At 37.8% G+C, this 20,608-nt stretch overlaps 1 protein-coding gene across 7 annotated transcripts in view; it reads left to right on the top strand.

The window, feature by feature from the left end:
* ttc8 (tetratricopeptide repeat domain 8) overlaps positions 1-11,978 on the top strand; it is a 36,014-nt gene extending 24,036 nt beyond the window's left edge. For all 7 annotated transcript variants that reach the window (XM_073039570.1, XM_073039567.1, XM_073039568.1 and 4 more), the window contains 8 exons: positions 2,855-2,940; positions 4,632-4,719; positions 5,923-6,033; positions 6,156-6,295; positions 7,486-7,660; positions 9,486-9,608; positions 9,717-9,800; positions 10,860-11,978. In XM_073039570.1, coding sequence (XP_072895671.1) covers positions 2,855-2,940; positions 4,632-4,719; positions 5,923-6,033; positions 6,156-6,295; positions 7,486-7,660; positions 9,486-9,608; positions 9,717-9,800; positions 10,860-10,976 — 924 coding nt within the window. In that variant the 3' untranslated portion in view covers positions 10,977-11,978. The remainder of the gene's footprint in view (positions 1-2,854; positions 2,941-4,631; positions 4,720-5,922; positions 6,034-6,155; positions 6,296-7,485; positions 7,661-9,485; positions 9,609-9,716; positions 9,801-10,859) is intronic.
* Positions 11,979-20,608: the final 8,630 nt, after the last annotated feature.

Raw genomic sequence — 20,608 nt, 5'->3', positions numbered from 1 at the left:
TGGAACAACCTACCAGCTGATTTTCTTATAAAACTGCACAACAGTGTACTTAAGAGAATTGATACAGTTTTAAAGGCAAAGGGTAGTCAAACCAAATATTGATTTGATTTATTGTTTACTATGCTTTATAGTAATTTTTTGATATCTAGAAACTTTTCATTTCACTATATTTGTAAGCATTTTTGCTTTACAGAATTTTTTTACATGTGCCTAAGACTTTTGCACAAAACTGTATGTGTGTGTAAATATACTACATGTGTATATAATATGTACGATATTATGAAAAACAGATTGTGTATTCATGTATATTTTGACCCTATGGCTGTTGTCACGTTTCCCTGTGTGTTACATACTGAACGTAATGTGAGAGGGCATTCTGGTTAGATGACTTATAAAAAACAAAATAAACAACTGCATGATTTTTCCTCACCTCTCCAACTCTCATGTGTGCTATTCATGGCCACCTGGCTTCCCAGTACCACAAACATAACATATACATTTTCTACTGTGCCTTTTGACATTGGCCTTGAATCATAAGCCACAGAATAGAGGGGCATCCTTTTAGACTGGAGATGAAGAATTTCTTTAGCTAGAGAGTAGTGAATCTGTGGAATTCTTTGCCACAGGCAGCTGTGGAGGCCAAGTCTTTATGCATATTTAAGGCAGAGGTTGATAGATTCTTGATTGTTTAAGGCATGAAGGGATGTGGAGAGAAGGCTGGGACTGAGAGGAAAACTGGATCAGCTGTGATGAAATGGCAGAGCAGATTCGATTGGCCAAATGGTCTAATCCTTCTCCTATATCTTATATCTTATAAGAACACATTTCAGAAATACCCGCATGGAGCAAATGTACTTACTGGTGCTAATTTGAAAAATCTACCCATAATAATTTACCTGCATCAAAATATAGAGTTAATGTCAGACGAAGCTGTTTAAAGAACTTTCTTTATAAAATGAAATTTTTTTACAAAATCAAAAAAGGATCTTATTGTTATGTGTGTGATTGGTTTACAAGCATTACATGAAAACAGCAATAGTAATGCAATTTATATGGTTTGGTGTCTTTGGACTTGGGATAACAAACACTAACAATTTGTAATTGTTCAACATATTAGAAGTTCCAGGTAGGTAACAGTATTTATTGACCTTGCCTGTCAACCTTGGGCATCAATTGATTAAGACTAGATTTTGGTATTTTATAGAGGGAGGATTATAAAAATTCCTTGGTATAATTTTACTAAAAACAGGATTTTGTTTGTAATAAAAATAAAAACCCTATTTTACTAGGGGGTAGAATTGCACCATTTGGGGGGGATTTCTACATGAAAATGCCAATATTCATAAATGCTAGCATATTTGAGATTCATTAGGCAACTGACCAATATCTACGATAGAACTCTCCAAGTGCTTATATATCATACTCTTACTAGAACTCACACATGAGTACATTTCATGTGCCATTGCTCTATCAGTTCTATCAGCTAATCCGCATTACTACCAATCTCATTGCTAACTTGCTAATTGTGTCATAAAATCAATATCATTAGTGTATGTATAGCATACAACAATGGTTACAGCATTGATTGTCATGGAACACTATGGTTTACAGCTTCTAGTCACAGAAACGACCCTCCAACTCCTGGGCCAGTCTCTTGTGTAGAAATGAATCCAAGGCCTTACAGGACCAAGTAGATTACAGCTGCACTGCTCAAATTGGTACCTCATCAAAAATATCATTCAAATTGGTCAGACAGGATCACTGTCTAAGAGTGCCAGCTTGCTATTTTGATTAATCCCTGCTTTCCCAAGTAGAGATTAATTCTACTCTTCAGAGTTCTTTCTAGCAAATTCTCTACCACTGATGCCAGTGTCATTGACCTGTAATTACATGGCTTATCTCTGCGGCCTTTCAATAAAGGTACTAAACTGTAATTGGAACCCAGGCATTTGTATACTTAAAATCCTTAGTCCATACTTAGAATGGGAACTGCAGTATTAAATTGTCTATTTTATACTCATACCATTATCCATTTGTATAAAAAGCTAAGCACAAATATTGTTAGGTACAACATTTATAAAATCAATAGTTAATTAATAATTTGACAAAATATGTGACTTCAAAAATTACCTTTTTAGAGTCCATAAAGTATACAGCATGGATACAGGTTCTTCAGCCAAACAAGTGCATGCTGACCACAGTTCCCACCCAGCGAGTCCCATTTCCTGTATTCAGCCCATACCACTTTAAGCCCCTTTCCTTTATGTACTTATTCAAGAGTATCTTAAGTGTACAATAACTTTTAAAATTCAATCACTTTTTTTGGCATTCCATTTACTCACCACTCTCTTTGTGAAAATCTTGCTTGCCAGGCCCTTTTTAAATCTTTCCCTTCTCACCCTAAACCTGTTCCCCTAGTTTTGGACTCCACTGCTGAGTGAAGAAGACTTTTTTAATTCTCCTATGTTCTAAGGAATAACTACCTAACCTTACCAACCTGTCCCCATAACTCAGACGTCTAGTCTTGGTAACGTCCTTGTAAATAATTTCTGCAGTCTTACCAGTTTAAACACATCTCTAACGACTTGTACAACTGCAATACAGAGTCCCAACTGCTATATTCAGTGTCCTGATTGACGAACACCAGTGTGCTAAATGCTTTTTTCACCACCATGTCTACCCGTGACACCACTTTGGCTTCAATTACTGGTTCAATTACTCTCTGCCATTTTACCCTAGACTACTTCGTAACTTCCTTTGTCAAATGCCGCTTGAAATTACCTATTTTAAGAAAGAATATCACAAAAGTCAGCACAGTTTTCAATAAAAATTGTATCTTTTTTATTTCTGACAGGCTTTAGATTTGGCAGCACTTGCAACTGAGCAGTCTCAGTTTAAGGATTGGTGGTGGAAGGTCCAAATTGGCAAATGTTATTACAGGTAAGGAGCTAGATTTGCATTGGTTTTGTTAAAGATTTTTGTTATTGACAGAGTAGATCACAGATTTATTGTGACATTTCATTGTTATATTCAATACTTTCAGATTAATAATGCAGAAAATACTAGCCCAGTAGTACAAACTATGAACGCACATCACTATTGCAATGCAAAACACAGAGCAACCTCTGACATTGCCCAGTTATGGTTAGAGATTCTTGTTATGGTCAGTCACTTGTGGGCATTGAGAAACCAAATCAATTTGCCACTAAAAGTAAAAAATTGGGTTCTATGATTAATCGAGAAGTTGTTGACAGTGCTGCTATGATTCTTGTTGGATGTATTTTTGTTGTCTTTGTGGATGGAATAATTTGAAAATCACTGATTAGTATGAACATCAGTTATATATGAATTATTTTCTCCGACGAGAACTGCGATAATGTTAACCTTTGTACTATCTGTTTTTTTTTAAACAGTACAGTATTTCATTAATGCCTCCGAGCAAACTCTGGCCTTCAAAGACGGTGCAGTTTGGGGAATTTTGTTTGCTCAGAAGGATAGAACTTGCTGCTGTTACTGAGCCACTTGCCTATGGGAGGAAAATGTGGCTATGTGTTTAATGCATTCCTTGTTACCAGCTTGTTGGTTCATAATGTCCCGATCATAAATGGAATAATCTTGCACAGTGGAGACAGATGGGCTAGAACAATCTCTGCCCATAGTTATTCAAAAACTTTTTAAAAATAAACATTCAAAAATATTTATTTTAAACAAAAATATTTAAACAAAACAATTAATACATTTAAAGAAAACTCTAGGTAATTTAAAAGTGAAATCTAAATGATATCTTAGCTGTTCATTGCAGCTATTTCTCATGCCTAACTTGATTCAGGTTAATCAGTCAATCTAATACAACACACTCAAAATGCTGGAGGAACTCAACAGGTCAGGCAGCATCTGTGGAGGAGTATAAACAGTTGATGATTTGGGCCGAGACTATTCTTCAGAACCCATCGATAGATGCTGCCTGACCTGCTGAGTTCTTCCAATATTTTGTGTGGATTGCTCTGGATTAACAGCATCTGCAGAATCCCTTCTGTTTATTCCTCAATTTAATTGCTGGAGAATTCACCAAATTTATATTTCACTTTTAGGTTACCACAATTCAGACAGAAAGTTGTATATGGAGCAGTGCCAACAAGTTCAGTACCTCCCTGCCTCTAAACATTCTTATACTTGCAGGAGCAAATGTCTGCAGTTGTGCGTGGGCCAGCTAGTATTTCCCAGCATAATAGGCTATTTTAAAATTTATAAATTTTAATAAGGTTTGTGTTCTGTTGAAACAGGCACAAGAGGTTAAAAGAACAATGTTTATTTTACTTTTAATATAAAGATTTAATTACAATTTATTTTTATTCCTTCACTGTATTTGAGAATTCTTAATTTGGATTGGTCAACCTGCTTATTGCATTGTAAGCAGCATTCAATCCACAACTAAGGCACTGATTTGAAAAAAACTTCAGGACAGAGGGTACCTACCTGTAGAGACATTTAAGCTTGTTGGTCAATGGTGAGCACCGTTATTTTGCCCCTGTGTACAAAATTTGAGCCAGTGCCCCAGACGAATGATTTAAAAATGCATATTTTTAACATTTTCTACATTTTACAAACAGTTTTCCATTTTTTTTCTAAAGATTAGGTTTGTATCGTGAGGCAGAGAAACAATTTAAATCTGCATTAAAACAACAGGAAATGGTCGATACAGTACTTTATCTGGCAAAGGTAAGCAGCTAATGTACATGTGAATTACTGTCTTTCAATATGTAGCCACCACTATACAGTATGATGTGTGTGTGTGTGTGTGTGTGTGTGTGTGTATATATATATAAATATATATATATATATACATACACACACACACACACACACACACACTTGGTTATAGAGTTGGTGAAAGTGTGAGTGGTGAAGGAAGTGTGTGTTTAGGACTTGAGAGAACAAGTTCACCATTGAGGAATCTCCTTTGAGGATTAGGAAACAACCACAAAAAAGGCCTGAGAAAGAGCAGAATTAAAGTCAAACCATTATTACAAAGATAAATGGAGGTAGGAAAAGAAAGACTGGGGGGTAAGAGAAATAAAAGAAAGGTAGGAAAATTACATTTTTCACCTTTTCAACTCCTGGAAAATTTCGTAATCTAAACCAATGAAATTGCACATTTTTAACTACTAATTATTGCCAGAGACATTGATTGGCAAGTATTAACCAAACTCACTTCCACTACTAATTACAAGCCCTAAATAACTGTGATGCATTAAGTTTGTATTCATCACAGCAGTATAATGGAATTCCAAATTTACCTATGATGAGTTTTTTCATTCATTTTGTGGCATGTTGTATGATGTGGGCGATCATGGTCTTGACCATGATAGTTCTTGGCAAATTTTTCGAAGAAATGAGTTGCCATTACCTCCTTCTGGGCAGTTTCTTTACAAGGCTGGTGACCCCAGCCATTATCAATACTCTCCGGAGATTTTCTGCCTGGAATCATTGGTCACATAACAAGCTGTTCATACGACCATCCACCTCCATGCCTTCAAATGACTCTGATTGGCAGGGGGCTATGTCTTGCCCAAGGGTGATCTGTAGGTTAGTGGAGAGAAGGAGCACCTTGCACCTCCTTTGGTGGAGGCATATCTCCATCCTGCCACCCTATGATGAGTGGATAATGACATATTACCTTCCTGAACCTAACAGTGGAATAGTGAAATTTAGACAGCAACTATTGGATATTAGTATGTAACTATACCCTTTGCACATAAAGAACAGTAATGGTTATTTTACTACACACACAGCAGATTCATATTCCATATTGTATTAAGAATTGTTATGATTTGTTCAACCAATTAAGGAGGGAGGATTGAATAGAAGAAATCGTGAATGTATTTTTGTACCTGCTTAAATATTTTTGATTTATTTGAATAGGTCTACATTCGTTTAGACCAACCATTGACAGCTTTAGGCCTTTTCAAGCAAGGGCTGGACCGTTTCCCAGGAGAAGTTACACTGCTTACAGGAATAGCTCGCATACGTGATGTAAGTAATGAAGATAAATTATCTACAGTACTTATGAATTGAGAAAAACTATTCTGTATGAACCAGCATGTACTTTTTCATGATTTTTGCCACTTCATAACAGATGTTTTTGAATTCAACAGGAAATGAACAACATAGCATCTGCCACTGAATATTATAAGGAAGTCTTAAAACAAGATAATACTAATGTAGAAGCCATTGCCTGCATAGGGAGTATTCATTTTTATTCAGACCAACCAGAAATTGCACTGCGATTCTATAGGTGAGATCATAATTTGTGTTAATAACTAAAAATTGATAACAATGTGTAATGTTTAATTTTTCAGTTTTAATAAGCAGACAATTGGCTGATGCAGTGTAGTCATTAAATGAATTGAAATTAAAGTCTTACAGCAAAAATGATAGCAAACAAAGTCAATGAACTTGGTTAATCTATTGGAAAAATAAAAGAAACGCTAATTACATCAACATTCAATATAAATAGGGTAATTTCTCCAGAAAAAAATGTACCAAGTTGGGTATAGGCACAAATTCTGTGCATAAAATCAATCTCACTCAGTCTTGTTGCCAAATGCCATTGATGAGGAAAAACTGGCCATAGTGTTGTCACTATATGCCTTTAATAAACAAGTATAGTTAGAATGGAGAAATTGAATCAGATTTCTAACTCCTTTGTGATTTCTGGCTAGGTGCTGGTTGATGGCTGATATGTACATAAACTTGGATCGGATGGTACCAACAATTTAATAACCCATAATTTGCTATTCAAGGCCAAATAATGGCCATTAGGTCTTTAGCCAAAGCACCAAAGAAAGGCATATCTGATTTCAGATACATGTAGGATGCAGGAGCATATCAAAGTGAGCATTCTAATGATCTAGAAAGAAAAACCTGGATGATACTAACTGTTAGACTTGATCTTCAACTCTTGGTGAGCAATCTGCTTTGATGAACCTGATTTCTCTTAGGTCTGTTTACTTTTGCGCTGTCTTGCACCTGATTCCTGATTTTGGTTTAGTATGAAAGCAGCTACTGCTACCCACCCATATCACAGGTTAGATCTACTAGTTCAAGACACTGATGATATTTACCCACACAAGGAAAAAAAGAAATTACTTTAAAACTTTTTTTTTCACATTTCTTTATCAGTGAGCAACATCAGTTAGGCCAAGCAAAAATGGTGGTTGTCATTGGGATAATAAAATAGAATTGCATTGAAATTTAAAAAAAACAGAATATTTGAATATGTAACCTATTATTAGTTCTTACAAATCCAAATAAAGAACATGGCAGCACACCCTTATTATTGAAATTCAGTGATCCACTAAATGAAATATCAAAAAAAAATTTTTGGAGTTGTCACAATTTTTATTTAACTCAATGGAGATATTTTCAAATTATAGAAATGATCAAGTGTTATTTTGAAATTAATAAAAAAATTGCTTTCTACAGGCGACTTCTCCAAATGGGTGTTTATAATTGTCAGCTTTTCAACAATCTAGGACTCTGCTGTTTTTATGCACAACAGTATGACATGACTCTGAGCTCATTTGAAAGAGCATTGTCCCTGGCTGTGAATGATGAAGAAGTTGCAGATGTATGGTATAACCTTGGTCATGTAGCAGTGGTATGTATAGCAACATTACATCATTTGTTTTTGTTCTTGTTAGATGGAGTTCAGTGTAAAATAAAAGAAAAAGAAATTGGATTGATATCATAAGTGTGGCATTGTGGTTAGCACAATGCTGTTACAGCTTGGGGTGTTGAAGTTCGGAGTTCATTTCTGACGTCCTCAGAAATGACGAAAGTTTGTACATTCTTCCTGTGTGCATGTGGGTTTCCTCCGGACGCTCTGCTTTCTTCCCACAGTCCACATTGTAAATTGTCCTAAAGTAAATTGGTGAGTTGTTGGGCAGTGCAGTTCAGTGGACCAGAAGGGTCTTTTCCACGCTGTATCTCTAAATAAAATAAAATAGAGTAATAGTGATAAGGCTTTTGCTGCAAAATTTAAGAACTGTAAGTAAGGACATTTTGAAATGATGAATATTATAAATGATGAAAACGGTTCTTTAACAAGTTAATACTAATCATATATGTGAAATGTTTATTAATTTATTTATTGTAAAACTTGAATCATTACTGATGATTCATTAAATTATGATGTATGTATGTTATTGAAGAACTGAATTGCAAATTTTCTTTAAACCTAAACTGCTCTTAAAATACTATTGAATTGCAACTCATGTTTTGTTGAGATTATGAAGTCATCTTTCCAAGTACCATAAAGTTAAACACTAATAATTTCCCTGATATTAAAAGTGAATCAGCATTGGCCAGGCGGTTTAAGAGTGGAGGTAGGTGAGATATTAGCCCTTTAGCTTTGCTGAGGTTATAACTGACAATTTTATCTTAGACTTTATTTCAATATACTGTTTGTTAATTGCCTTCCTGCGCACCTCAAACTGTCATCCCATGTTTGTGGCCTCCAAGGCCTGTTGAAACAAACAAAAAAATGACATATTTTCAATGTACAGATTGTTTTTGCTATACTGCTATAAAGTGGGGACTCCATGAAATGGATTGCAAAGTGGTGTTCAAACTTCCAGGTGACCTCTGGAGGTTGTGGTAAAAATAAAATGGGCAAATGGGAGCTATTGTTCCTTGCACCGTCTGTGGAAATGTGACCTGATATGTATGTTTATACAGAGCGGGTTCAAAAGGTAGTAACTTTGGCAGGACTGAGGTTCGGTGTAGCTGTAGGTTCAACAACCTTGTGAGCCTCAATGGAAATACTTGATTTTATTATTGGCAAAACTAGCATACATTGCTCACCTAATTGCTCTTTCTAAGTGGTAAACCACTGTAGTCCAGTTGGGTGGGAATTCCAGAATTCTGACCAAATTATGATATTATGATGATGGAGCAGTGAAACATTTCCAAGTTAAAAAGATGTATGATTTGTAGGGGCACTTACATATGGTGGTCACTTTATGCTTTTACTGCCCACACCTCTTGAAGGCAGAGATTGTTGGAAATTGACCATGTCCTATGTTTTCCATCTGAAACCTGAATTAAACACCAAAATGGAATTTGCCACCAAATATTCATTTTCCTCACAAAAATGCACACTTTTTAAGAGCATAAGACCGTAAGATATAGGAGCAGAAGTAGGCCATTTGGCCCATTGAGTCTACTCCACCATCTATCATGGGCTGATCCAATTCTTCCTGTCATCCCCACTCCCCTGCCCTCTCCCCATACCCTTTGATGCCCTGGCTAATCAAGAATAAAATCATATTATGACTGGTGTAAAGTGCTAAGGTATTTGCAGTTCTAAAAATGTCTACATGATAAAAGGCAAGTATGCATTTCTGATCATGTTTTTATTTAAAGCACTATAACTCACTTTCTGTACACAGTATTATTGGTAAGTTAACATTGTTGTATTTTAGGGAATAGGAGATATGAATTTGGCCCATCAGTGTTTTAAACTGGCACTAGCCAACAACAATAATCATGCTGAAGCCTATAACAATTTAGCAGTCTTGGAAATGCGCAAAGGGCACCATGAACAGGTGAGCAGCTTGTATTGTCATGTAATATATTGGAAAAATATTGTTTTATCTTGAAAAATATGCTGTATATTTATTTCTAAGTATCTAATTTTTTACTTGTATCTTAAGGCTCGAGGATTTCTGCAGACAGCTGCCGCACTGGCTCCTCACATGTATGAACCACATTATAATTTTGCTGCACTTTCGGATAAGGTAATGAATATGAAAAAGTAGTCTGTAGATATTTAATAGCTGTATGTGCGGTATTTTGTGACCACCAAGGTACTTGTACATTTTGAGTAGGTATTATATAGCTGTTTCAGATTTTCTGACAACAATTGAAATTGAATTATCATAAATACAGAACTGATCAGCAGAAATTCTGGTAATCTGAAATTAGTTATGTAGCTCCATTCTAAATTAAATTGCTTAAATATTTATTTTATTCTTGGTCAACGGGCCTCTGCAGATGGCCAGATATTCTTACTAGCTGAAGCACTGATGGAAACTTTTTGAGGTTTATATTAGGTTTACCCACAATGTTCAATGTTCACAATGTTCAACTTGTCTTTTTATATCTTCTGTCTATATATATCTTCTATCTATATATATTTATATATCTTCTGTCACATAGAAACACAGAAAACCTACAGCACAATACAGGCCCTTTGGCCCACAATGCTGTGCCGAACATGTACTTACTTTAGAAAGTACCCATAGCCCTCTATTTTTCTAAGCTCCATGTACCTATCCAGGAGTCTCTTAAAAGACCCTATCATATCAGCCTCCACCACTATCGCCAGCAGCCTATTCCACGCACTTAATCCCTGACATCTCCTCTGTACCTACTTCCAAGCACCTTAAAACTGTGCCCTCTCGTGTTAGCCATTTCAGCCCTGAATATCCACATGAGTATCATAAAAAGTCATTAATGATATCCAAGCAAGAATTGGCACATTCCACTTGAGTGAACAAATGGTGGGAAATGTAAAAAAAAATACAGTCCATTGATAGAGTAGAAGGTTCATGACAAAAATGTTAACTGACAAGACAAGAATGATGGTGCAAGGCAAAATGACAAGCAAAGAAGCAATAGTTGCATCCATTGGAGACATGCTTAGGAAAGGCATGATCAATATGTGATCTGAAAGTACTTTTAAATGGGTTGAGATGTTTAAAACATTCAGCCAGTCTGAAGTTGTTCTCTACAATTGTTTGGTTCCTTTTGATTGATGATCTACAAAACATCAATGTCTGTTTCTTTTTTTCCAGGTTGGAGACCTTCAGAGCAGTTATGTAGCTGCACAGAAATCAGCAACTGCTTTTCCAGAACATGTTGACACTCAACAATTAATCAAACAATTGCAGCAACACTTTGCCATGCTATAACTGTAATCAATCCTAATGACCTTTAGAGATATCTATATGTTGTTAAGAAGAAAACTACATAATTTTGTATTTGCTTGCAGTATTCTTGACCTTGGGTCTATTGTGACTTTGTATCATCATGTGCATATTAATGAAAAAAATAAGGCTACATTAATGAAGAACAAGCGAGTTCATTGTGTATGTGTGTGATGTTTTGTACAAACAATGGAGCAAAAGTCTACTAGAGGACCTCAATGGATTTGGTAACATTTATAGAGGGAAATGGATAGTCTCAAAATGCTGATTTTTCCATTTCCCTCTACAAATGCTACCTGACTTTCTGGGTTCTTCCAGCAGTTTGTTTTATATTCCAGTTTCCAGCACTTGCAGTCTCTTGTGTCTCCTGTAATTTCAGTGGGGTGTACTGTAGAAATTTTCAAATGCTGTCCCTCTGTCAGGTACAATGGGGAAGAAAAGATTAATGCACTTGATCTTCATAACCCAACTACCTTGAAAAGTAGCTTGTAGACACTGGTAATGAGGCCAGCTGACATGAGAGCTGACTGAAAATAGATTTTAAAAAAAATTAGGACCAATATAATGTGCTGGTGGAACTCAGCAGGTCAAGCAGCATCAGCTGGAAGAAAGAAACTTATCAATGTTTCGGGTCAAAACCCTGCATCAGAACTGAGTGAAGAGGCAAGATGCCCAGCATTGAGTGGAGAAGGGAAGTGGCAAGAAAGAATTTGGGGGTGATTGGTGGACTGTGAAGGTGTGTAAGACAGCAGGCAGGTGATGCAGTTCGGGAAGGTGAAGAAAATGAGGAGTCTGAGTAAAAACTCTTGAAACACAATGATAAATAGCAAGTTTAGAATTGAATACAATTGTATATTATTTTAGAAGTACTTAGTTTTTATATTTAAATTACATTTCATGAATTATTTATTGTTAAAATGTAAAAAAATATTTCTGTAATATTTGAACCTAATTTGTAGAAAAAATAAAATAATTACCAAAATGAGATCTACTTGTATCCATTGCTTTTACTGTCATCATCAATATTTTTATTTACTGTAGTTTGATGCTGTTTGTATTACATAAAAAATTGTATTTGTCAACTGTTAACCATATTTTACTGTCTAGCTCACAACTTGTGCCCAGTTTTAAGTTTGATTAGAATTTATCTCTACCATTTATTATTATTTTAAATTGTATTCAGGTCAGCCAATAGAATCAGTAGCATTTTCTATTTTTATTTTTTTCTGTTGTGTCGGACTGCATATTTGAGAAGCTTTTGTTTTAGTCAAAGCATTAACTCACTTGGTCAAATATAGGCACAAAAGACAGACAGGGATTGATATGCACTTTAATTTAAGTGCACATTGGCAGAATGCCATTTCTGTTTGCTTCTCTGCTAATTTCTTGAGTACCCAGCCAATCCTTACTCTGTGGTACTGGACAACAGGAAACAAATACTGTGTGGCTAGCTTCAGTTAAAGTTAATCTGCACTGCTTAAGCTGGTTGTCCTTTCTTGAACATGTGTAGTAGAAACCAGAGGCAACACGAGTGAATCTGCAGATGCTGGAAATAAATAAAAACACAAAATGCTGGCAGAACTCAGCAGGCCAGACAGCATCTATGGGAGGAGGTAGTGATGACGTTTCGGGCCGAAACGTCGTTACTACCTCCTCCCATAGATGCTGTCTGGCCTGCCGAGTTCTGCCAGCATTTTGTGTTTTTGTAGTAGAAACCAGTACTGGTTGTCTTCCAGGTCGTAACTCTGCAGAGAAGAAACTGAATGATATGGGAAGGGCCACCCTATTTTTTTTCTTGAAGATAACATCAGTGAAGAAGTTAGATTTTGCTGGTAAATTTTAAAAAATCCAGACACAGCCTCTAAAGATAGAGGGAGCAGTTACCAATAGTGGGTAATGGCAGCATGTAGTCCTGAGGACATACAGTATGTAGTTATACATGCTGACCTCATTTGAAGGATCAGAAATTGACTGCATTTTCAAATATATTCTGCCTCAAACCCCCCACCAACCCCAAGCCTTGCTTCTGCAAATGACCAATACCATTTACAATTCATGCCTATCTGTAGTACCTTTAGCTTACCCCCACACCACCACACTTCATTGCAAACTTACACATGTATATCAAAACTATTTGCTCACAACAGATTATAGTAAATACAAACATGCTAAGTATCAAAATTTACCATGATCTTTATCTGGTAAAAATTATTTGAAAAATCTCAATCTCACTAGGTATTTTGACTTTAACATATGCAATTTTTTATGGAATAATATTTGGCAGTCTGTTTTGTCTTTTCAATGATCACCAGCTGGTGCTGGCTGTGTGCCTGATTGCATTTTGTTTATCCAGACTACTGTAATTGGATTGTGCACAGGGAGACTTGCATTCAAGAGTAACAAAAGACATGTAGTTGCCCGGCCCTCCACCAGCTGCTGCTTGATGGTGAAGTCGTCTGGGATCACTGGCTCGCCTGCTTATGATGAGTGATTTTTAAATAGATTATAAAAGAGATTTATAAAACAAACTGGAAAAAGGAAACAAGAATATATTCACTATCTATGTGGTAAGGTCAAGTGCCTATTAAAGCTACAGTTGATTTTGCATCCATCACTTATTTAGGTGAAGCCAAAATATTTATTTTTGAAATTTTAAAAATTATTGACTCATTCAACCATAAACTCTGCTCGTATATTAATTTCTGAAATTTCTTGAAACTGTTCTTTTATGCATGTAATTATTTTGAACTTCAGAGAGAGAAGATTCAAAGATTAATAGCCCATGTAACACAGTGTATTCATGTACGAAAGTAGAATAGTAATGGTACAACAAATCTATTCCCTGTCAATGAAAGAACACAAGTCTGATGAGAAGGCCATTCAGCCAGGTAAAACAATGGCAGAGTATTATTCAAATAAGAAGAGATTTGGAAAAGTTCGATTTTTAAAAGGATTTGGCTGTCCTTGTATTGGTCACTGAAAGCAAACTGGCAAATATGGCAAGGAGTTAGTCAAATGGTACATTGACCTTCATTGTAAGAGGCTTTGCGTAAGAGAACAAGGATGTCTTACTTCAATCACACGGGATCTTGTGTGAACGTATCTGGAGTTGTGTGTGCAATTTAGTCCCTACCTGAGCAAAGAAGGAGCACAAGATGATACAACAGACTGATTTCTTAGATGGTAGGACTGATGGGAACAGCCTAGACTGAGTTCTCACCACAACTGAGGCAACACAGCTTCCCCGCTCTCAGTATCAACTATGAACTGGATTTGCAGTGTTCTACGTTACCAATGTCCAACGGAGTCTCGTGATCAGAACAAAAACATCCAAGATAATCACTCACACCTTTTTCTGGACCATGCACTGTCCGATGGTACTCAAGAACAGTATGTAATAGGTCCAGCTCCATTGCTATCAATAACTTGCTGATGGGATAGTCTTGCAGTACTTGATGTTCTTCATATCCAGCGGTAATTTTCAATCATAAAAAAAATGTACAAGACGAACAAATACACTTTTGATTGGACCCAGAGAGGTTGTTGCATCTGACCACGCCACCATCTTACCGGTGAAATGTGAAATATTTAAGGGGAACACAAGGGGAAACTTCTTCACTCAGAGAGTGGTGAGAGTATGGAATGAACTGCCAGTGGAAGTGGTGGATTTGGGTTTGATTTCAACACTTAAGAGAAATTTGGATAGGTATATAGATGGGAGAGATGTGAAGGGCTATGGTCTTCGTGTAGGTTGATGGGACTAGGTATGGACAAGATGGACTGGTGTCTGTGCCGTAGTGTTTTATGACTTCCAGCTTCAAATTGCATCTATTTGTGAAGGCATGGGAAAAGCCAAAGAGTTGCTTGCTCAAAACATAATTCTGACAAGTGATTGGAGGTGGATTAGTGATGCTTCTTCCTGCTGCTCGAGAGATTTCCTGGACCAGTATGTATTCTGTTATCATTGATGTCATTTTGGGATGGTGTCATTACTGGCTATAGTCATGTCTATGTTACTGTAAGTAGCTGAAATTGATATTAAATGCCTAATTTGTGTCTATATAATACTTGCAATTTTTTGGATATTTTCCCTTAGTTAGGAAAATTGACAAAAGACTGCTTCATCGAGCACCTTTGCTCCAACCATCACAAAAGATGAGGTTTTGTGGTGGCCACCCTTTTTAATTCTACTTCCTATTCCCATTCTGACATGTCAGTCTATGACCACCTCTGCTATCATGATAAGGCCACTGTCAGGTTGGAGGAGCAACACTTCATACTCCATGTCAGCATCCTCCAATGTGACAGCATGAACATTGATTTACCGTAGTTCTTTTCTCTCCCCTTTCTTTTTCAATTCCCTATTCTGGCCTTTTCTCTCCACCTCACCTGCCCTTCACCTCCTTCCCTTCTCCATTGCTCCACTCTCCTCTCCTATCAGATTCCTTTTTCTTTAGCCTTTTACCTTTTCCACCTATCAGTTTCCACCTTCTCACCTCATTTCCCCTCCACCACCCATCTTCCCTCTCACCTGATTTTGTCTGTTGTTGCCAGCTTGTATTTCCCTCCTTGATTAATGGCTCACAGGTGTCAGTTTGAATCCTACTTCAGCAGCTGGGAAATTTGAATTAATTAAATAAAACTACAATGAAAACTTAAAATCAGTACTGGTAAACTACTGTGAAAATACCAAATACCAAATTACAGTAAAAATAAATAATTTGGTTCACTTGTATTCTGTAGAAAACAAAATCTGCCGTCTTTACCTTGGGTGATAGGAGTCAAGGGATATGGGGAGAAGGCAGGAATGGGGTATTGATTGTGGATGATCAGCCATGATCACAGTGAATGCCAAAGGGCCAAATGGCCTACTCCTGCACCTATTGTCTATTGATCTAAATGTGCATTGACAGAAATGAATGGCCTCACAAATCTCAGAAGGAAAAAGAATATTTGCTTTGTCTTGCCATTTGTGTCCAATTCCTGCACTAAATAATGAAAAAAATTAAAGTCATGAGTGTAATTTCTGATTTCTAACATTTCTGTTTTTCCAGGCCCCTGTCAGTAGCTCTGGGAAGTACAATGAGAAAGTGAAATATGAATAGTTAATTTGGTCCATTGACCACATACTATATGGAATACTATGGTTTCACAATGGTTTGGTGTCACTGAGAGTGCTTTTAATCAGCAGTAACCCTAAAGTTCTTTCAAATTTAAAAGGTAATTAATCTCAGCAGAGTGGACAAGCAATTTTTAAAAAGTCGGTAAACCCTCTCTCCTTCCCCATGATATTGTTACATGCCCCTACCCTTCCAAGTTTAAACTCCCGCTATTCCCCTGTCTCCCGGAGTTTACTCTCACAAACTAACTGTGCTTCCAGTCCTTCCAGGTGAGTAAACACTTCACCTGCGAATCTGCTGGGGTCATCTATTGTGTCTGGTGTTTCTGATGCAACCTCCTCTACAATGGTGAGACCCTTTGTATATTGGGGGACTGCTTCATCAAGCGCCTCCACTCCATCTGCCAAAAGCGAATTTTCCGGTGGCCAAACGTTTTAATTTTGATTCCCATTCCCACTTGGACATGTTATTGCTTCTTCACACTGAGGATGGTCTCTCTTGTACAAAGATGAGGCCATCCTCAGTGAGAAGAAACAATATCTTCTATTCTCCCTGGATAGCCTCCAACTTCATGGCATGAATATCGATTTCCCCTTCCCCTCCCCTCTTCTTCTATTCCCATTTTGGCCCCTTATTTCACCTGCCTATCACGTTCCCTTGAGTCTTCTCCTCCTTCCCTTCCTCCTATGGTCCACTCTTTTCTCCTATCAGGTTCTTTCCTCTCCAGTCCTTTATCTTTCCTACCCACCTGGCTTCGCCTATCACCTTCTAGCTATTCTCCTTCTTCTCCCCCCACTTTTTTATTCTGGTGTCTTCCCCCTTCCTTTCCTGTCCTGAAGAAGTGTCTCGGCCCCAAACGTTGACAGTTTCCATTGATGCCATTTGACCTGCTGAATTCCCCCAGCGATTTGTTAGCATCGCTTTAGATTTCCAGCATCTGAAGAATTTCCTGTGTTTCTAATTAAACTTCATTCATATCTTGAGAAAGAAAGGCTAATCTTATGAGGAGTGCTTAATAGCTCTGGGTCTGTACTTAGTGGAGTTTAGAAGAATGATTGGGAATCTAATTGAAAGCAATCTAATATTGAAAGGCTTAAAAAGAATTGACTTGAAGAGAATGGTTCCTATAGACAGAGAGTCTAGGACCAGAAGGCACAGACTCAGAATAGAACAATGTCCCTTTAGAACAGAGATGAGAAGGCATTTCTTTAGCCAGAGAGTGGTGATTCTGTAGAATTCTTTGATACAGACAGCTAAGGATATCAAGTCATTGGTAATTTTAAGCAGAGGTTGATAGGTTCTTGATTAATAAGGGTGTTTCGGGTTGCAGGGAGAAGGCAAGAATTCAAAGCTCAGAAGTTCAAAGTAAACTTATTATGGAAGTACTCATATGTCACTATATACACCCATGAGATTAATTTTCTTGTGGGCATACTCAATAAATCCAATAACCATAATAGAGTCAATGAAAGACCGCACCAACGGGGTGGACAATCAGTGTGCAAAAGATAATAAACGGCAAATACCAAAAAAAACAAGCAATCAAATAATTAATTGATGAATAGATATATAGATAAGTAAATAAACAAGCAAGCAAGCAATAAATATCAAGAACATGAGACAAATGGTCCTTGAAAGTGAGTCCATAGGTTGTGGGAACATTTCAGTGATGGGTAAGTGAAGTTATCCCCCTTGTTTCAAGAGCTGAAGGTTGAGGTGAAATAACTGCTCCTAAACCTGGTGGTGTGGGTCCTGAGGCTCCTGTACTTCTTCCTGATAGCAGTAGGGAGAAGAGAGAATTACTTGGGTGGGAAGGGGCCCTTGATGATGGATGTTGCATTCCTGCAACAATGTTACATGCAGGTGTGTTCAATGTTGGGGGGGGGGGGGGTACTTTACCCATGATGGACTGAGGTGCATCCACTACTTTTTCTAGGATTTTTCATTCAAGAGCATTTGTGTTTCCAACCAGGCTGTGATTCAGGCATTATCCTCAGGTAATTATCATTAACCAATACATCAGTGCTAAACTTCAAGATTATAAAGTTTAATGCACTAGTGATTCTTAAACAATTCTTCTTCATTCCTCGTGTCATAGTAGTGCCAGTGTGTAGTATCCCACTTCCAAAATTCCTTCTGCCGAAGTTAATGCCTTGGATTTTGGAGATAAAGTATGCCAGCTGGTGTATTTATACATTGCAGGGATTAATTTATTGGTACTCTTGCTTTATGATCTACAAGCTCACAGCATCCCCATGTGGCTGGACAAGAGAAGTAAATCTCATCCCATCCCATTCCTTTTCATATCATCAAATATAAATAAATATACAAAATATAACAATATTTTACCAAGTGACTTTGTGGTGGAAGTTGTTTGTGGCCAGCTTTTGGTTTGCAAATCAGCTAGAAGACTAAAGGCCAGGTTTTAACCTTAAGCCTCATCAGTACTGGGTAGCACCTGTGGAGAGAGATAAACTAAGTTTATGTTACAGGTTGAAGACTTTTCATCAGACTCAGCTAATTTAGGCACAAACTGGAAGGCTGGTTATCTGAAACTGTTGAATTCAACCTGTAATATTAACCTAGGTTTTCTTTTTTCACAGATGTCAGGAATGGTGATAGAGGCAAATATTTTAGAGACATTTAAGAAACTCTTAGACAGGTACATGGATATAGACAATAGAGGACTATGTATGAGGGAAGGGTTAGATTGATCTTAGAGTAAGTTAAAAGGTTGGCACAACATTGTGGGCTAAAGGGCCTGTACTGTTCTGATTTCCAGCAACAACAATGTTTTCTGATCTGAACTCCAGTATTATTTTGTCCTTTTCTCTTTGACTTTGTTCATCTCCCTCTCTTTGTATCCCCTGCAGCCCAGTTAGCTACTTCTGTATTAACAAGGCTTCACTACTCTCTCACTGCTAGCACTTTGTATCATTCAGCCTCTCTTGCTCTGCTCCGTCAGACTCTATGAGTTTTCATTCCCTTTTCTTAAACTTATTGATAGAGTTGAGTGGCAATGGCCCAAGTAAGAGACACTGAAGCAGATTGAACAGTTCACTGACTTTTACTAAGAACTGTGCAGAATTAAAGGAAAAACAATAAACACTAGGCCAACAGGACCACTAACTAAAATTCTCATGCTGAGTTAAACTAAAACTCTCTACACTGCAGCTCAGTAACTAACACTAAATAAAGAAAGCTCCAATCTAAATGGTAGCCTTCTTTTCAGAACAAGGACAAAGGTGAGCAGGGAGCATTGACATTGCTGTGCTTTTGGCTAATACTAAACAAGACTGAAACGACAGGAAGGGAGTTAAATACCACCACAATGAAACACTCATTGGCTGGAAGGTGCATAGATAGATAGATAGATAGATACTTTATTCATCCCCATGGGGAAATTCAACTTTTTTTCCAATGTCCCATATACTTGTTGTAGCAAAACTAATTACATACTGCATATTCATGAGTGTGTTTGCTGACACCACTGCACAGCCCACCTGTGAGGGCACCCAGATCCTATGGCAGCGTCCATGGTTGTGACAGGGCTCCCCTCCTTAGGTGCAGCTCCAGAGGCACCAGAAACTTTCCAACTGGAAGTCCCAGTTGAGAGACTTGTCCAGGATGCCATGAGCCAGAACCCAATAGTGTTCCTCAAGAATTTCCCTCCCAATTCAGGAGAAACTGGACTCTGCCCTGCACTGGGCATTTTGCCAGGAGGCACCACACAGAATGGACCAGGGATCCATCCATCAAGTGTGAAGGAGTGGGGGTATGACTGGGGCAAGAGGGGAGGAAGTCATGGGCTTGAGCTGGGAAACGTGGAACACTGGATAGATATTCATTGATGATGGTCAGTGCAATCTACATGAGACTCTGTTGATAGCTTTCGTCACAATGAATGGTCCCACATTGCATGGGGCAAACTTGCAGCTCCTAACTTTCAAAGGAAGATCTCTAGATGCCAGTCAGACTTTCTCCCATGACTTGAGAGGCCTTGCCTGTCAGTAAAACTGATCAAGCTCATGGGCATATTGCTTTTGAGCATGCAGCAGAGAAGCTCTGGCCTTTCTCCACATGCAACATTAGTGCTGGATCAACTGTTCAGTAGAAGGAATACCCACATCAGTCTCTTGTTCAGGGAAGAGTGGTGACTGAAATCCCTTTTGGCATGCCTGTGGAGGATGCTGGAGGTTATTGTGGACAATCTCAACTAGTTGGGAGCTCCAGGACGTGGGGTGGGAAGAGACAAGGCAGCATAAGGTTGATATACCGTATGTGCATACACCCCACCTGCATAGGCTCCTCTGTGACTGTGTACTGGGTAATGAGGAAGGGGGCAAAGACACATAGTGATCTGGAATAAGGAGTAGGAAGCTTGGGACATTCTTTCTCTGCCCACTCAGTCTGTCCTAACAGGTCTTCTGAATTGTGCAGCAGGAGTGGTAATGGCTGCCACCTGGTGCCGGCTGTCTGTAGTGAGTTTCTGAACAG

The sequence above is a fragment of the Hemitrygon akajei genome, chromosome 3 (assembly GCF_048418815.1).
Source record: "Hemitrygon akajei chromosome 3, sHemAka1.3, whole genome shotgun sequence".
NCBI lineage: Eukaryota > Metazoa > Chordata > Chondrichthyes > Myliobatiformes > Dasyatidae > Hemitrygon > Hemitrygon akajei.
This window is presented reverse-complemented; position numbering and strand designations above follow the sequence as displayed.